Genomic DNA, 18,635 nt, shown 5'->3' on the forward strand with positions numbered 1-18,635 from the left:
TAACCCCTGAGCGTCAAATGGGTGTGGCCCAAAAACCAAAAAGAAAAAAGAAAAAAAGAATGAGGCTTCATGTGGGTGGTCCTGAGGCCAAGTTCTCCTTCTGAAGCAGACTGAGGGGAAGGCATGCTCTCCTGGCTTCCTACTTCGGAGCTCTGCCACTTGCTCCTGTCTTCTCTGGGTCCTGCACTGAAGGGCAGCTTCCATTATGCCACTCGGGCACACTGTGCGATGACCTCATTTACAAAACAAAAAATTAAATTTTAGGGTGTTTTGCTCTACATAGTGAAATAGTGAGTCCCAGGCTCCTCTTTTTGGACAGGTCTGAGGGCTGGAGATCTCTAATGCAATAGAGCAAGAGTCCTTTGAGTTGAGACAGGCACATGTGACCATACTGAGCATATGACCATCTCTGAGTGTCATTGTTAACATGACTATTAAGAGCTAGAGGTTCACCTTGCGCGTAGGTTTGAACCCCGGCACCCATCCCAGACGATCCTCATGAGCACCCCAGGAGAGACTCCTGAGCACAGATCCAGGAGTAACCCTAAGCACCAAAAGGACAGATTCAAACACTCTCCTCTCTGTGACTGCTAAGAGCCAGAGAGATAGCTTGGCAGTAAAGTATTCACTTTGAAACTATGAGACTTGGGTACTACGAAAATAAATACATAACAAAACAAGTAAGAATCATAGCTAGACCTATCTTTGAACTTTTCAACACCCAGAAAGAGTTTGGTCATTTTCCACCTCAGAGCCAATGAAGGATAATATTAATATAATATTAATATTAATAAATTTTGAAAAACCAACCCATCCTTGCATTCTGGGACCAAATCCCATGGCGAGTTGTTTCCTCATATCTATTCCACTTTGCAACAGTATCTGTACATGAGACATTTTATTTTCTGTACAATTTCTATTATAAGAATTCAATGATTCTTGCCACTTTAATAGTATTAGAATGATATGAGCTTTAAATATTAATACAAGTTGTCTGTAAAATTGTATGGACTAACAATGCTTTGGGAGTAGCAACTCTCTGGCATTATTTCTTTTACAAAAATATCAATCTGTTTAGATTTTCCTCACATCTTTCCAGGTTCAGTTTGTGTCAACCATAATTTCCTGAAAGTTACCTCTTACATTCAAGATTTCAAGATTATTTTCCAAGAATTGAGTAAATGGTCTCATGAGTATTAACATTTTCTATTCTTCCACTCTTGGTTCTAATATTATAGATTTAAAAAATGTAATGTCACTTACTGTTCAATTATTTCTCAAAGAGCTATGCTCTGTATTATTTACATGTACTTCTGTATTTCTTATTTAGAAAGTCCTAAAAATGGGGAGGGTACAGGGAGGAGGATGGGTAGATCCTGGCTTCCGGTTCTCTACCAAATCCTTTCTTGATCTGGAGGCCAGCTCTAGCCGGCATGGGGTCTGGGGAGACCCAATGTCGAAGGCTTTCTCCCTAGCTTGGGCGTGCTGGGAGCCTTGGAAGGCCCCCAGCCGTCCCCTCTCCTGGCCCCCGGCCTCCAGGCCTTCCCTGGGACCCAGCCCAGGCGGCCAGAAATGGTGGGTCCAAATTTGGGGGTGCTGAGAGCTGCTCATTTTTACTAAGGCAGTCTCTGGCAATTTCTTACCAGTCTACATGTTCAAAACCGCGCAGGGGCTATTGCGCGCACAGTATATATTAATAATATATCCTATCCTTTAGTTATGTTTTGTGTATGTAGAATGTCCACCTGGTACTCTGCTCTTTCGCACACGCCTGTAAAGCTCATTTTCACTTTTTAACTCTATCACCCCAACCATCAGTACCCCCCATTTATCCTTTTTAACTTCAGTACTGCACAGTCCTAATCACACACCAACGTGGTGCACTGGATTTAACAACCCCCAACTATTTCAAAAGACATAAAATGGACACTATGGCTTTGAATATTTTATATCTATTTTCTTTGACATCTAACTCTTACTAAATATTCTCTTATACAGTGAAGATTTCCCCCACTTTTTATCTTTTCTTCTCTATGTGAGCTGTTTAATAAGAAATATTCAGTGAAAGAGCCCCTCAGTTTAATGCTTATGTTTAAGCATGTCATGGGGAGTTTTGGACTTGTTCTTGCAGCCCCCATATGGGCGTATGCCATGTGGCATTGTTCCTTGTTTGCATAGGCATATTAAAATGGAAAAATACTATACACACAAATAAGTTCTTATTTAATAGAGACTGGAACACACAAGTCTTGTAGTGCAATGGGACCTTACACCCAGAACATTGATATAATGACCTGGCACAGGCCTCAGAAGAATGGGCATTCTCCATTCACTCCTGAATCAGGGAAACTATCTACGAAACATCCAAGGTTCTTTATAACAACACCTAGAAGCAATCCTTTACCAGGAAAGACCCTACCACTGCTCTGACATCTATCTACCCAAAAGAGACTTCCCTTAACACTGAGAAGACAAGAACATCAACTACCTGCGTGCTGGGCAGGGCTTTCTGCATTGCCCTTTAATTGTGAGGTGAAACTAGAGGACGCTCCACATCATGACTTCAATGTAAGATATACAGATTCCAGGACCTTTAATACAGAAACATAATACCAACAATAGAGACTGTGTGAAAAATAAAAGTGTGTTGGCACTACAGACAATGACTTGGATTAGGCAAACTAGTTTGCCTGGAGCCTAGAGTTGGTTTTATGCCAAGAAACTTCAGGGGTAGGGTCTCCTTGTATTTAGGTCAAGACTTTTCCTTTCCATGTCCCCCATGTTTTGGTGGGCCTATGCAAACAATTATTGCCACTCTAACACCGTTTTTACTATGCTCCTTTGACTCTTATCCTTAAAAAGAAAAACCCACTTTTGAGGTTAACTTAAACTAATATGCATGTGCATGGAAATGTAAAAAAAATACTATGCCTTCAATGTTTAAGGAGTTACATAAGTTTTATGGCTTTAGATTGCTTGATGTGCTGCTAAGAAATATTATGTATTACAATCTGGGGACTTGAGGGACAAAGTAATTGTACATGGGTTCTGTTTTATTTTTCTTAATGTTCTTTAGCTGAAAGTTCAAAGTTAAGATATCAGCAAGGGGACTTCTGAGAATTCTGTTTATGGGTGATTGTCCGTCCACTATAACTTTACCTTGTCCTCTTTCTTTGCATCTTTGTTCTCATAATTAAAAATAAAAAAATTTAATTAAAAAAAAGAAAGTCCTAAAAAGATGATACATTTAGAGGTTTTACAATTCTTCCTCTCCCTCCAAAAAGAAGCAAAGTAATGGACAAAATGAAGACAAGCTAAGACAATAAAAGGAATTAAACAGAAGTTGTTGACCTTACCTTGAATTACATATTTCTATATCCCAAACACATGATCAAATAGATTAGCATCATTTCCAACATGCCAAAAAAAAAAGTACCACATAAAATAAAAGCTGGGCTTTTATGATAATTAATTCACTGAAAATAAGATCAGTTCTAACTATAATAAACTTCCATTTGAACAACACAAGAGACACTCTGAGGTTTTAATTATAAGCTTTCCACCTCCTCGCCTATCTCTAGAAATTAATTGCCCACCAATTTAGTTAAACAAGCATGAGTTCCCCTATTTTCTCCATCCTCAAATTCTCAAGAGTGCTGCTCTCCAACAAGGGGGTCTGAAAGTGAACAAGACAGGCCCCTCTACAGTACCCTCCGAGGTGAGACCAAGCAAAAGGCTGGGGGTGGGGGCTGCCAGCCAGTATGCCCTAGAAAGGCAGGCCTCTAGAAACAGAACAAAAGAAACTTCAAATGAGGTACCCACCCAATTCTGTCTTTAACAATTACCCCAATGGTTGAACCCACTTTCTATAGCCTGAAAACATTCAAGAAATTCAAAGGCTTGAATACCACTTTCTTGTAAAGCAGAAATTTCGCCTTTGGTGGGGTATTGGGGATAAGGGGTAAAATCTGGACCACAACTAATGGTACTCAAGGGTTATTTCTAGCTATGTGCTCAGGGGTCACTCTTAGCTGCACCAGGGAATGATATGGTACCAGAGTGAGATCTGAGGTTGGTCACATGGAAGGTGATCAGGTGCCTTAGCCCCTGTGCTAGCTCTTCTGCCAAAGGGACATTCTTCCTTGGCTGGTTGATCTTTTTCGGTTGTAGTCCCTTGCAGTACTCAGAAGCTGCCTTTGGAAGTGGTCCAGGACTAGGTGGTACCAGGGATGGAGCCTGGGTGTGTCCAGCAGGCAAGACAAAGCAGGTGCTCCAGGCCACTGTGCCATCTCCCCAAGCTGCAAGGTAGAAGGATCCCCAAAATGTGAGATCTAAACAAAAGAATAACATGAGTCTTCACCCCCCCCCAAGTATTTGGAAACAGTGCAGAACTGCTATCAGACCAAGCCACAGCCACTGAGACTAACTCTTTTATGATAATTAATTGGTTCTGTCTTCTAGAACCCTGCAAGATGATAGAAAGCTATCAAACTCAAAGGTGTTCCCCCAACTTTCTCCTTCCCTAAACCTCTTCTTTTGGTATGTAAAAGCCCACCTGGATTATTTGACCTTACTCCTCCTGATATTGGAAATTGGTTTGAATCAAGAAAAGGCAATTCTGTCTTGGGGCTGAGGCAGAGAGAGTGTGAGGCAAAAGGCCATGGACACCATAATTATCCTTTCCTGACTGGCTTGTTTTTTTGTTTGTTTTTTTGTTGTTGTTGTTATTTTTTGAGGTACAATTTAGAAACTTAATTTTTTGGGGTCACACCCGGCCACACTCAGGGGTTACTCCTAGCTTTACACTCAGAAATTGCTCCTGGCAGGCTCAGGATGCCGGGATTTGAACCACTGTCCTTCTGCATGAAAGGCAAACGCCTTACCTCCATGCTATCTCTCCAGCCCTGAAACTTAATTTTTTTAATATCTTTATTTAATTACCATGTTTACAAACATGATTGTAGTTGGGTTTCAGTCATATAAAGAATACCCCCCTTTCACTAGTGCAACAGTCTCATCACCAATGCCCCATCCCCCCACCTCCCGCTGTATTCTAGACAGGCTTTCTATTTCCTTCATATATTGACATTGTTTTTTTTTTAATTTTTAATTTTTAATTATGAGAACAAAGATGCAAAGAAAGAGGACAAGGTAAAGTTATAGTGGAAGGACAATTACCCATAATTCTCAGAAGAAGTCCCCTTGCTGATATCTTAACTTTGAACTTTCAGCCAAAGAACATTAAGATAAATAAAACAGAATTCATGTACAATTACTTTGTCCCTCAAGTCCCCAGATTGTAACACATTATAATAGTTCTTAACAGCACACAAGGCAATCTAAAGCCATAAAACTTACTTAACTCCTTAAACATTAGAGGCATAGTATTTTTTACATTTCCATGTACATGCATATTAGCTTAAGTTCACCTCAAATTTTAACTGTTTTTTTTCATGTATTGACATTGTTGAGATTTGTCTTCAGTGTAGTTATTTCTCTAACTGCACTCACCACTCTTTGTGGTGAGCTTCATATGGTGAGCCGGTCCTTCTGGCCCTAATCTCTGGGAATTATTTCAATAATGTTTTATTTTTCTTAAAACCCATAGATGAGTGAGACTATTCTGTGTGTGTCTCTCTCCCTCTGACTTATTTCACTCAGCATAATAGATTCTGTGTACATCATGTATAGAAAATTTTCATGACTTCATCTCTCCTGATGGCTGCATAATATTCCATTTTGTATATGTACCAGTTTCTTTAGTCATTCATCTGTTGAAGGGCATCTTGGTTGTTTCCAGAGTCTGGCTATATTGTAAATAGCACTACAATGAATGTAGGTGTGAGGAAGGGGTATTTGTATTGCATTTTTGAGTTCCTAGGGTATATCCCTAGGAGTGGTATAGCTGGATCAAATGGGAGCTCAATTTCCAGTTTTTTGAGGAATATCCATATTGTTTTCCATAAGGGCTTGACTAGACACATTCCCACCAGCAGTGAATGAGAGTTCCTTTCTCCCCACATCCCCGCCAGCACTTGTTCTTGTTCTTGTTCTTTGTGATGTGTGCTAGTCTCTGTGGTGTGAAATGGTACCTCATTGTTTTGATTTGCATCTCCCTGATGATTAGTGATGTAGAATATTTTTTCATGTGCCTTTTGGTCATTTGTATTTCTTCTTTGAGAAATTGTCTGTTCATTTCTTCGCCCCATTTTTTGATGAGGTTAAATGTTTTCTTCTTGTTGAGTTCTGTCAGTACCTGTACATCTTAGCCCCATATCTAATGGGTTTTGGGTGAATAGCTTCTCTCGTTCTGTGGGTGGCTTTTGTATCCTAGGCATTATTTCTTTTGAGGTGCAGAAGCTTTTCAGTTTAACACAGTCCCATCTGTTTATCTCTGCTTCGACTTGTTTAGAGAGTGCTGTTTCCTCCTTGAAGATTTCTTAAGACTCAATGTCTTGGAGTGTTTTACCTATGTATCATTCTATATAACTTATGGTTTCGGGTCTGATAGCAAGATCTTTTGTCCATTTGCATTTGACCTTTGTGCATGGTGTTAGATGGAGATCTGAGTTCCTTTTTTTGCAATTGGCTGATCAGTTGTCCCAAGGTCGGAAATGGCTTGGTATTATTTCTTTGCAGCTTCCTGCTTCTTCAGACCTGTCTGCTCAGGGTTTAGAAATATGGTGCCTGGGGCAGTATCACAACTCGTGGATTTTTATTTTATAGAACCCAAAGGTTATGTTTTGGCCAAAGAATTTGCAAATGCCGGGATTCCTCCCACCCTTCCCCCCCCCAAAAAAAAAAAAACAAAAAAAAACAAGAAGCAGTGAGCCACTCAGCAAATTGTGAACTGAATAGATTAACTGAGTCTTAGAATAATAGTTAAGTCACGCGGACAGCTCCAGAAACCCACTAGAAGATAAGTCAGCCACTAATAAGGGAAGAAGAAACAGGAGCGGAGACAGGAAAACCCACATGCAAAACTGGTACCTTTAGGGGAGAAAAGCCCCCACCGTGGAGCAGGAGGTACATACTGTGTGCTTGATATTACTACAATCACAAAAATAGCCTGTTGCATGAGCAGCAACTGAGAAAACAGCAGTACCTAGAGACACCAGAACTGAGGTTCTGCAGTTAGAATGATCTGGCCACTAAGAGTAGTCTTCAAAATCCAAGTGTCATTTTTATACAAGACTGGAAAGACTGGCTGTGACAGAACTAATCCAGGTGTGGGTCCACTGGGGCCCTGAACTATTTTACAGCACAAACAGGCATTCTGGTCAGTCGGTGATGTCTGAAGGCATCTCAGACACCTGGTGGATAAGGATGAAGCCTGGACTCAGCACTGAACAAGAAAGCCCTGCCTGTCTCCCTCACTCAAAGCAAACATTGATGCAGGAAATAATCCACACAGTGAAAAGTTACAAGAATGGGTTCAGGAAATCCAGCACCCAAGCAAGAAATCCCACCACACAAGCCTTCTGCTCCTAAGAAGAAATGCAGCTTAGTGGAAAAAGACTGAATAATAAGCCCCTGCCTCCCTGAAACCGAACTTTTATTGACAAGAACCAGACCACATTCTAGGGTAGGGAACAATCCAATAATCCCATCACTCGATCAGTATGAATATTGATTACGGTAGGACCAGTAATCCAACACACACACACACACACACACACACACACACACACACACACACACACACACACACACACACACACACACCCTTCTTCAGGATCCTCATTTGTAAGAGATTCATTCTGAGGGTGAAATAATAAGGTTTAGATAACCAGACTGCAGAGTTGTGAGGAAAATACAATTAAAGATCATCTGGATTTTTCTTTTTCAAAAAACATTGTCTGTGACTCAGAACTGTTTTGGGAGTTCGGATAGCCCAGTGCAAGTCTCTCACCTGGTTTTATCCCAAGCCTCGCAGAAATATTCTGGAAATCAGCTTTTAAAAACACATTATATAGTCTGACATGCCTGGGCACCCAACATCTACCGGCTCCCAGTGCTAGCATTTCACTTACAGTAAGTCATGAAACTGGAATTTTTCCTCAGGTCTGTCTAGAGGACAGCAGTGCCCAGACACGGAGCTACAATCCCAGACACACTTGCCGCCTCCTGGCTCAAAGCAAGGCCCTAGCAGGTGGAGCTGCTCAATCCCGACATTTCCAGCTCCCCTCAGGGAAACCCCAGCAGAGCCCAAAGGCAGGCAGGGACAAACCCCAGGGAGATGGAGAAGGGACTGCAGTCCAGACCTAAGGCTGGAGAAGCTGAGGGGTCCTAAGGTGCCAGAAACCAACTGGGGTCACAACGTGCAAGGGACTGACTTGATCCCGAACTATCTAACTAGCCCCTTCTAGCTTTTTCTTTTTTCCAAGTTGAGAAAAACAGCATAGCTGTTAAAAGTTAAAACAGAGCAATGATAGCACAGCTGGGTAAAGCGTTTTGCCTTGCACTTGCCCAACCCCAGTTCAATCCCCGGCATCCCAAAAAGGTCAGCCCAGCACTGTCAAGAGTGATCTGATCCTGTGCATCCAAATTTGTGCTCCCTGCATGAAAATGACTCTTGCAGGAACCAACCAACCCGCAGCATTGGGGCCATAGTGGATGTGGGAAGTGAACGCCTCTGGGCGGCGGGAGGGCACCTGAGGATGTCCACTCCCAATTAAGCTCGCTCCCCAAGGACAACTACAACCTGGGGCGCTCGGAGCACCCCCAAGAAAACCCACAGAAGTCTTTTCTGCGGGGCTGCCTCCAGCAACCACAAGCCGGGTCACTCCCGGCCCCCACGCCCCTAGGAGCCGGCTCGCTTTCCCCTCGCGCCTGCGCACTCCGGCCGCCGCAGCCCCGACGCCCTCCTCGCGCCTGCGCACTCGTACCCCGCCGCGCCCCGCGACTCCGTCCGGCGCGCGCGCCTGCGCAGTGCGCTCCTTACCCGCCACGGCCACTGGCTCGATTCGGCCCGGCAGGGCCTCCTGGGGACGCGGCATGGTGGAGGCGGAGTCGCCCATTCTGGCGGCGGGGACCAGGCCGTGGCACAGCCGGCGGACCCTCCTGGTGGCCGAGAGCATGAGCGGGCGCCGGGTGGAGGGCCTCGAGCTGGGCGGGCGCGGCCGAGAGGGCGGGCGGGGCGGGGCGGGGCCGACGGAATCGAGGTTCCCCAAGGGGGCGAGGTGCACCGAGTGGCGGCCACTTCTCCTCCCTCGGCCGCTCGGCGTCCGGCCAAGGCCCCCGGGCCCAGCGCGGTGCGGCCGGCGGGACCGAATACGAGCCGCGGCAGGGGACAAAACACGGCCGCGTTTCGCAACTTCGCCTTCGCCCTCCCCACTCGTCCCCCTCCCCTCGCTACCGCGGGGTAGGCGCTGGCCATTGCACTTTACCCACTTGGGATCGATCCCAGGTATCCCATATGGTACTGCCGGGAGTGAGCCCTGAGCATTGCCTACTGTGGTCCATACAATAACTAGAACTTAAGGGTTTGAAATGTTAGGACAGCTGGGAGGAGACTTGGTTTTGCTTATGCCAGACCTGAGTTCTATCCCCAGCAGCCCATATGGGCCCCCTCCTGAGTGCAGAGCCTGGAGTGAAACCTGGCCTCAAACTTGCACTCGCCCAACCCCAATTCAATCCCCGGCATCCGATAGGGTCAGCCCAGCACTATCAGGAGTGATCCTGTGCATGCAAATTTATGCACAGGAAGAACCCAAAGAACATAAGAGCTGAAGCGACAGCATAGCGAGGAGGGCACTTGGCACTGCATGCATCCGGCCTGGGTTCAAATTTTAGCATCCCATACGTCCCGCTCCCCCACCCACCAGGAGTGATCCCTGAGCATCGATGAGTGTGGACCCCAAAGCAAAAAGAACAAGAACTTAACGGCTGAAGCGATTGTACAGCAAGGAGGGCATTTGTCCTTACTCGCCCCAGACCTGAACTAAGTTGGATCCCGGGCATCCCAGATGGTTCCCCACCCCCAGCATCACCCAGAGTTATCCCTGAGCATCACTATGTGTGGACCCCAAACCCTTAAATCAAAGGTAGCCGTGTTTCAGGAGCTCTATTGGGACATCTGGCACACACGTAAATGACTCAGCATTGCAGCCCTATGATGAAAAGGGGAAGTGGGAGCCCAGGCCAGCAGTCAAAGTGCTCCTCCAGTGGGCCTAGGTTCTCCACATTAGCTGGTCACGGTTGTGACAATCAACCATTCGAGGGAGGTAGGTGACCAGGTAGGAGATCTGAGAGTTCTGAGTGTGACTGTGCTGCCAGAATGGGCAAAGAGCTGGATGGGGAAGAAGGCCAGCTGCCTCTGCTATGCTAAGCTGGGGCCTGCTTGGTTTTCTTGTCTGAATTCTAGTCGCAGGGTATTTGCCCCAAATCCTGCGGCAGGAAGTCAGATATCATATCACCTGGAACGGGTTTGTTTTGTAATTGAGATTTCCTCTGCAGTTGGCCTCTTAGTGGTTGTGGTTTTTTCTTTTTCTTTTTGATTCTGGGGCCTTCATCTGACAGTGCATAGAGCTTGCTTTTGGCTCAGATCTCTCTGGTCCCCAAATTTTAAACAGTGTCTACTATACAGTCCATTCTCAGGAGACTTCTGCCCTTGGCAGAGGTGAACTGCGGGGAGGGTCTATAAGGCCATGCCTGGCACTGCTCCAGGGCTGTTTTGTTCCCAGGATGGGACTCAAGTGCTTGGCAGGTGATGGTCCATTCATGCCACCCTTTGCTTTTGATAAGTTTGTTTTTGCTCCGAGATTACACAGGCCACGAACCTTTCCAGAAAAGCTGAGTCATTGCTGAGCGTTTGGAAATGAAAAGGCATGTTCTATTCAAGGAAACTGTTCTGTGGGCTTTGAGTTTTTCAATTACTGCCTTTTGGTGTACACTGGCTTGCTTTTTTTGTGTTCTGGTTGATTATATGAAATCAAACATGAGACTCACTCTGCAGCTAAGAGCAGAACTTTCAAGGAGAATCACATCTTTCTAAACACTGTTCTGCTTGTATGTGGGGGTTGGGGGAGGAACAGGTGCACTGCAGAGCCATTAAAGGAAAACTAGAAACAAACAACATTTGCATTTTGCAGTGGGCATAAGAGACTAGATCAGACTCGACTTTCTTGAAACTTCTTTTAAACGTTTTGAGACTATGTTCCCTGAATGTCCCAATGACAATTTATTTATTAAAAAATTTATTAATTTATTAAAAAATTAACATGTTTTGGCTGGAGTGATAGCACAGCAGTAGGGTGTTTGCCTTGCATGCAGCCAACCTGGGATGGGCCCAGGTTAGATCCTCAGCATTCCATATGGTCCCCCTAGCATGCCAGGAACAATTTCTGAGCACAGAGCCAGGAATAACCCTTGAGCCCTGCCGAGTGTGGCCCAAAAGCCAAAAAAAAAATTTTTTTTTTATAGAAAAATGCACCTATTTCAAAGCTTCTTTTCGTAAGACAGGGCCTTCTTGTTTACCGGAATACTGGCAAGAAACTTATAATAAGCTTTTCTTGTGCCTGGTTTTGGAGGGAGTGTTGTTTTGAGGGCACACACGTAAATGACTCAGCATTGCAGCCCTATGACGAAAAGGGAAAGTGGGAGCCCAGGCCAGCAGTCAAATTGTTCCTACAGGAGCACTCACTGCTCAGGGAGAAATTAAATTGGTTGGTGAGAGAAGTTGCTCCCTACCTTTGTACTGCTTTTCTCACCCATTTGACTTGCTTTTCTTTACTTCTGATCCCAGCCCAGCAACTGCACAGAACAGCTCTTTCTCTATATTGTCCATCAAGAAACTGCTCCCATTTTTTTGTTGTTGTTATATGCTTGGTTTTCCAACAAATCTGGCAATGTGTATTCTTTACATCTGCAACCTAAACATTCAAATATATAATACACAGATGCTATATATAACATATATAACATTTAAACAATGCGGCAATTTGAGCAAGAGAAGTTTTTGTCTCTTCTACAACAACTTAGAACTACAAGTTCTGGCTGGACAGGAAACCAGGTATTTTCTTTTGTGATACCTTTTTCTTGGGAGGTCACACTCAAGAGTGCTCAGGACTTCCTCCTGGTTCTGTGCCCAGGGATTACTCCTGGAGTGCTCAGAGAACTATGGGGTGCCAGGAATCAAGCCCGAGTCATCTGCATGCAAGGGAAACCACTATTGTGCTCCAGCGAAGTTTCCCTGGTCCCATGTAGTGAGAGGAAGATGCTAAGGTTAGACTACAGATTAACTGTAGTTTGTAAAAAGAAACAGGAAGAAAATGCCCTAACAGTTCAAACAGTCCTACAGGGGTCTCAAACTCGCGGGCCTCAGTACATTTTGTGGCCCTGCCCTAGAGGAATCTTTTTTTGTTTTGTTTTGTTTTAGTTGTTTGGGTCACACACCCCCAGTGTTCAAGGCTGACCACTGACTTTACACTCAAGGATCACCCCGACTTTGCCTCCTGCGGCACCCAGGTAAATTGAGTTTGAGACCCCTGGCAACCTTTTCTCTTTGAATTCCAGATAGTGGGTTACCTTCTTAACCGTGCCTTGATCTCCTCTACTTTATTCATCACCAGAATTAAAAGAAAAAAAAGAAAAAAGAAAAGGGCTGAAGAAATAGATGGAGGTAAGGATGGTGGTTCGAATCCCGGCATCCCATATGGTCTTCCGAGCCTGCCAGGAGCAATTTCTGAGCATAGAGCCAGGAATAAACCCTGAATGCTGCCGGGAGTGACCCAAAAACCAAAAGAAAAGAAAAAAAATGTTTGCTTTATCAAGGAAGGAAAGCAGAAGAAAAAAGGGGGAAAGAAAAGGAGGGAGGGAGTGGGAAGGAAGGAAGGAAGGAAGGAAGGAAGGAAGGAAGGAAGGAAGGAAGGAAGGAAGGAAGGAAGGAAGGAAGGAAGGAAGGAAGGAAGGAAGGAAAGGAAGGAAGGAGGGAGGGAGGAGGAGGAGGGAGGAGGAGGGAGGGAGGAGGAGGAGGGAGGAAGGAAGGGAGGGAGGGAAGAGGGAGGAAGGAAGGGAGGGAGGAAGGAAGGGAGGTAGGAAGGGAGGGGAAGGGAGGGAGGAGGGAAGGGAGGGAGGAGGGAGGAAGGAAGGAAGAGAGGAAGGAAGGGAGGGAGGGAGGGGATGGGAGGAAGGGAGGGGGAGGGATGGAAGGAGGAGGGAGGGAGGGGGAGGGAGGGAAGGAGGAAGGGAGGGAGGGAAGGGGAGAAGGGGAAGGGGGGAGGGAGAGGGAAGGAGGGAGGGGGAGGGAAGAGGAGGGTGGAAGGGAAGGGAGAGGGAGGGAAGGAGGAAGGGAAGGGGAGGGATGGAGGGAAGGGGGAGGGAGGGAGGGGAAGGGAGGGAGGGGGAGAGAGGGAAGGGGGAGGGAGAGAGGGAAGGGGAGGGAGGGAAGGGAGGGAGGGAAGGGAGGGAGGGGGGACGGAAGGGAGGGAAGGAAGAGGGAGGAAGGGAAGGGGGAGGGAGGGATGGGAAGGGAGGGAGGGAAGGGGGAGGGAGGAAGGGAGGAGGGAGGGAGGGAAGGGGAGGGAGTGTGGGAGGGGGAAGGGAGGGGAAGGAAGGAAGGAAGGAAGGAAGGAAGGAAGGAAGGAAGGAAGGAAGGAAGGAAGGAAGGAAGGGTGTGAGGGACAATGGACAGAAAGAATAAACCTGCATGTTAATAAGAAATTAGGGTTTGGGGGGGGTTTGGTTTTTTTGTTTTTGTTTTTGGGTCACACCGGCAGTGCTCAGAGGTTACTCCTGGCAGGCACGGGGAACCATATGGGATGCCAGGATTCGAACCAACCTCATTAGGTCTTGGATCGGCTGCTTGCAAGGCAAACACCACTGTGCTAACTCTCCAGCCCCTAAATTGATTTAAGTTGATTGTTTCACCTTATGTTTGAAAAGTCAGTAGTTCCCTACTTATTGCATTTCTTTTATTAAACTCTTACTCCCAAATAAAAATATTTACATTGCTAACCCATCATAACATGTATCCTGTCCTCCACAATTCTTGCTGAGTTCCTTTCTAGCTCAACATTTGCTCAGGAGTTTAAAAACTGCTCTGCGGGTCGGAGCTCTAGACAAGGTGAAGGTTCCTCCCTGCCTCGTGTACTGCCAACCCCAATTTGAGTCACCAAGTGGGGCTCCAAAAACAAGTGACCTGGTAGTGAATATTCCTAAAGGAGATTCAGTCGACACTTTAGAACCCAGCCTTGAGGGCCGGGTAGGTGGCGCTGGAGGTAAGGTGTCTGCCTTGCAAGCGCTAGCCAAGGAAGGACCGCGGTTCGATCCCCCGGCGTCCCATATGGTCCCCCCAAGCCAGGGGCGATTTCTGAGCGCTTAGCCAGGAGTAACCCCTGAGCGTCAAACGGGTGTGGCCCAAAAACCAAAAAAAAAAAAAAAAAAGAACCCAGCCTTGCAGGCTGACCTCATTTTCCAGGGGCTTAAATGATTAGCGAAGGTTAATCTCTCAGTTAAGTCCAAGGAGAAAGAACAGAGCTTGGCAACCAGGTTCCAACCCCCCTGCAAAGCTGCCTCCTGACCCCTACACATCACCAACCATGCCTGACAGGCCCGAGGACAAGACCTGGTGTCCCTGGTGACCCCCAGAACTTCTAGCTAAGCAATGCCTTCACTCAAGCCTTGATGCTGAGCAGCACAAGACTGAGAGTCCCTTGGGGGGGGGGCAGATCCCCCTCACCCTTCAGGAGTCCTTCAGTAAAAGGAAATAGTAGTGAAGGCCATGAGCTCTCGTTCCTGTTGTGGAGTTCTTCACTGCTAATATGATCACTTATTTGTCAAGCAAGTGAACAGAATGACCCTGGACTCAATTTACATTTTATGCTTTGCATTATGAAATCTCTCTTAGTAAAATAGACACATGATCCTCAAACCTTACATAGTCCAGGGCATCCAGAGGAAAAGACACCTGAGTCTCCTGGTCTTTTCATGCAAAGGTTTATTTTGAAATGGGCTGACCAAAACTGGCCTGGACCTGGGTTGGGGTCTGGGATTGGAGATGCCCGAGCCTGGGGAGGAGTTCCAGGGATTGGGGATGCCCAAGGTCGGAGGAAAGCCCGTCACTCAAGGAGACACAAACCTTAGAAGATGCAATCACACATAGTTTTATTCCCTTTCCAGGATTCTGAGGTGTCACCGCAAGCTGGAAATTTGGTTTACAGTAACACCCCAAGTATCCAAATTCACAAACATTTAAGGGAATTCATATGATAGTGAGCATACAGGTCAAAAGCATTTCATAGATTTATACAGTTTGAATCATCCAATGATTTTTTTTTACAGAAAAGGTGCAATTTTCTGTATGTTCAGCCCCTTCATGACATCATTTACCTCCAACTCCTAGACTGATGGCATGCAGAGATACAGGTTGAACCTTTCAGGTGGTCGTCTAATCTACAGGGTGGAGAACCCATCTGCTCGGCCCCTTCATGATATCATTTTACCCCAACTCCCAGACTGATGGTATGCAGAGATACATATTAAACTCTTTAGGCGGACCCCCAATCCACAGAGTGGAGAACCCATTCTCTTGACAGCGTAGTGACCAGGGCAATTAGGGAAGGGAGCCTTGTTCATTATATCAAGCAAACCAGCAACAGAAGCAAGGATAATAGTAAACTAGATTTCACCCTATTCTATACCTATTAATTCTGTCTGTTATCCCCCCCCCCTTTTTTTTAGTGATTGTGTGCAATTATTCCTCCCTAATCTTCAAGGGCTATCTGTCCTCTGTAGGGATCTCCTCTGCGGGGATCAAGGTATCTGATGGAGAACAAGATGTCCTTGCATTCCTTGGAATGTTCTTTGTGATTTACAGCCTAATTCCAGGAATCAGCTGTCTCCTTGGGCCTAGTCTTTCTTACTTTGAAATTGCAGCCTATGACTAAAGTTACAATCCCATTTATTACTAAGAAATCACTATTCCTATTAAAACTAAGAACATACTATGTCAAAATATCAAAAGTTACACACTGAAACCCAAAGTTAAAAGGTTACACCCCAAAATCAAAAGTCACCTCTTTTCCAGACTCAACAAAGGGAAAAGACTGTTCCACTCAACCAGCTAAAACTCTGTCTTTTCTACATAAATGCCTGACAAAATGCATTTTAATTCCTTAAAGGCTGACGACTTTCGCTTTTTTTTTTTTTTTGCTTTAGGGTCATACAAAGAGGTGCTCAGAACTTACTCTTGGCAGGCACAGGGGGCCCTATGGGATGCCAGAGATCAAACCTGGTTGTCAGCATACAAGGCAGACACCCTTCCTGCTATGTTGTTGCTCTGGCCTCCCAACGTTTACATTTTTTCTTTTTTTGTTTTGTTTTGGTTTGGTTTGGTTTGGTTTGGTTTGGTTTGGTTTGGTTTTTTTGGGGTCACACTCAGCAGTGCTCAGGGGTTACTCCTGGCTCTATGCTCAGAAATCGCTCCTGGCAGGCTCAGGGGACCATATGGGATGCCGGAATTTGAACCACCATCCTTCTGCGTCTAAGGCAAACGCCTTACTGCTGTGCTATCTCTCCGGCCCCACGTTTACATTTTTTTCTTTGCTCTCTCCACCCCTACCCCTGCAGCTTGCGGCTCACATGCAAACGTTTTCTAGCTCATAATTTTTATGCCACCATCCCTTCACCATCCCCAGTCTGCCCAGGCTGAAAGAGTGAGGTTTTGCGGTATTTATAGAAATTGGGCTTCCAGAAATCCCCCAAAAGGTTTTGTTCGGATATAGGCACTCAAAACAATTGTTTTGTGGCATTTGATTGGATTTCGGTTATTACTCTATAAATCTGAGAGTATAAAAGACACTAGCAGGGGATGTTTCTCACTCTAAGGCAGTGAAACCCTTTCCTGTACAGCCCCTTTCCTAAAATGAGGAGGTCTTGGTGAGGTGAGCAAACTCCGGCTGGTTTTTCGGGGTCCTCTACAGAGACCTTTCTTCTTTTTTTTCTTTCATCTCCCTCTAGTGAATTTTGGGGAAGCAGATGGTCTCTGAAAAAGCTCCACTAGAAAGAAATTCAATTTCCTGAGTCCTCCTGGTGGCCGTCACTCATAATTGCAACGGGACCTTCCTCACAGCCTTCCAAGCTCCCTGAACCCCACTTTGCAGCGTGGTAGAGTGCATGCAGCCTGACTGGGAGGTCACATAGCGGGGAAACGGCTCAGCGGTTCTAAACTCAAGGCTCTGACCAGACGGGGAGCAGCGACACAGTGAGGAGAAAAAAATCCAAATACACACCACCTGCATATCCCTGTGTGCTCCCTGAATACTGTCATAATTGCAAGCTAACTCACACTTTTCCCAGTCATCTCAGTGTTCCTGGAAGAGGATGCTCCAGGCTCAAGGGAAACCAGTAAATGACCCACTAGACAGCACCAGAAAGGCATGTGTTAGATAGACCTGCAGACATGAAGATGGGGAACCCCCATTGGCATCCCACATTGTACACCTTGAGAGTGACCTTGGTCCCTCCTCAGGAAGTGCAGACAACAGGGATAGGATGAGGGTTGGGGAAACCAAAAATTCCATCTGGACTGAGTTCAATGTCATGCATCTCTGTGTGTAATCCTTCCTCCTAAGGCCACGGAGCCCCAAGTCTGACCACAACAGGGGATCCAGGGACTGGACCTCTATTCCCAGTGCTCCTCTCTCGAAAGATAGGGTCACTCCATCTTTCAGGAACAAAGGCAGCAAGACATGGTCTCCAAGTGCAGGGCCTGCCTGAGGCCTAGGAGTCTCAGAAGGTTGCAAAAGTAATAAGTGCCGGGATGGGGTGGGGACTGTACCCACAGCCAGGGCGGCACAGGACATGCTCACCCATCTTTTACTCTGTGACTGGGATTGCTGAAGGACTTTATTTGGGGGCCACATCAGGAAGTGCTCGGGGGCTGCTCCAGATCCTGTGTTCAGCAGTGGCCCCTAGTAGTTCTCAGGTGTCTTACATGGTGCTGGGATTCAATTCAGAGCCAATCACAGGCAAAGCAAATGCCTTCCCAGCTGCCCTATCTCCAGTGAAGCCTTTGTAAATAGGAAATGGGGTTTCCATCAGCATCTTAGGGAGAGCATCCTGGATGTGAGATTGATGTTGGGTTGAAAGGACATAGTCAAGAAACAGAAGGCCCGTGACACGACCATTGGGATACTCTAGGCAAAACTCAGGGCGGAAGGATTCAGGAATCTGTATCGGAAGCTTATTGGCACTAGAGAAGGTCAGAGTGGGGGTGGGGTTCTCGGACCTGTGACTTGGCCAGCCAAGATGAGATCAACAAAGGGGTCTAGGGCAGCTCCCAGAGTTTGGGTTCATGAACCAACATTCTCAGGCAGTGAGAAGTTCAGATGTGATGTCCAGACTGGAAACACATTTTCAGATCTGGTTGACACTGATGTTCTGGGACAGGAGACACTGTTCCTGAGTCAGGTGCTTTAGATTCTCTTGGGAGAGAAGCAAAGAGGACCATTGCTTAGGAAATTTTCTGCGGGCTTTGGGATATCCAACCTTACCTCTGTATCTCCAACCTGAACCAGTGTCACAGAATGGGAGGCTAGGAGAGCCCGGAGACAGATCTGGAAATAATCCCTGTATTGCAGTCCCAGGCATCTCTGCAGGAATACCCCATTGATCCTCTCCTGAAACATCTTCAG

At 46.1% G+C, this 18,635-nt stretch overlaps 1 protein-coding gene across 1 annotated transcript in view; it reads right to left on the reverse strand.

The window, feature by feature from the left end:
* The window catches only part of MSRA (methionine sulfoxide reductase A), a 153,320-nt gene extending 144,176 nt beyond the window's left edge, over positions 1 to 9,144 (reverse strand). The window contains exon 1 of the mRNA XM_049771142.1: positions 8,945 to 9,144. Within this exon, the coding sequence (XP_049627099.1) occupies positions 8,945 to 9,080 (136 nt within the window). The 5' untranslated portion in view covers positions 9,081 to 9,144. The remainder of the gene's footprint in view (positions 1 to 8,944) is intronic.
* Positions 9,145 to 18,635: the final 9,491 nt, after the last annotated feature.

The sequence above is a fragment of the Suncus etruscus genome, chromosome 4, assembly GCF_024139225.1.
Source record: "Suncus etruscus isolate mSunEtr1 chromosome 4, mSunEtr1.pri.cur, whole genome shotgun sequence".
NCBI lineage: Eukaryota > Metazoa > Chordata > Mammalia > Eulipotyphla > Soricidae > Suncus > Suncus etruscus.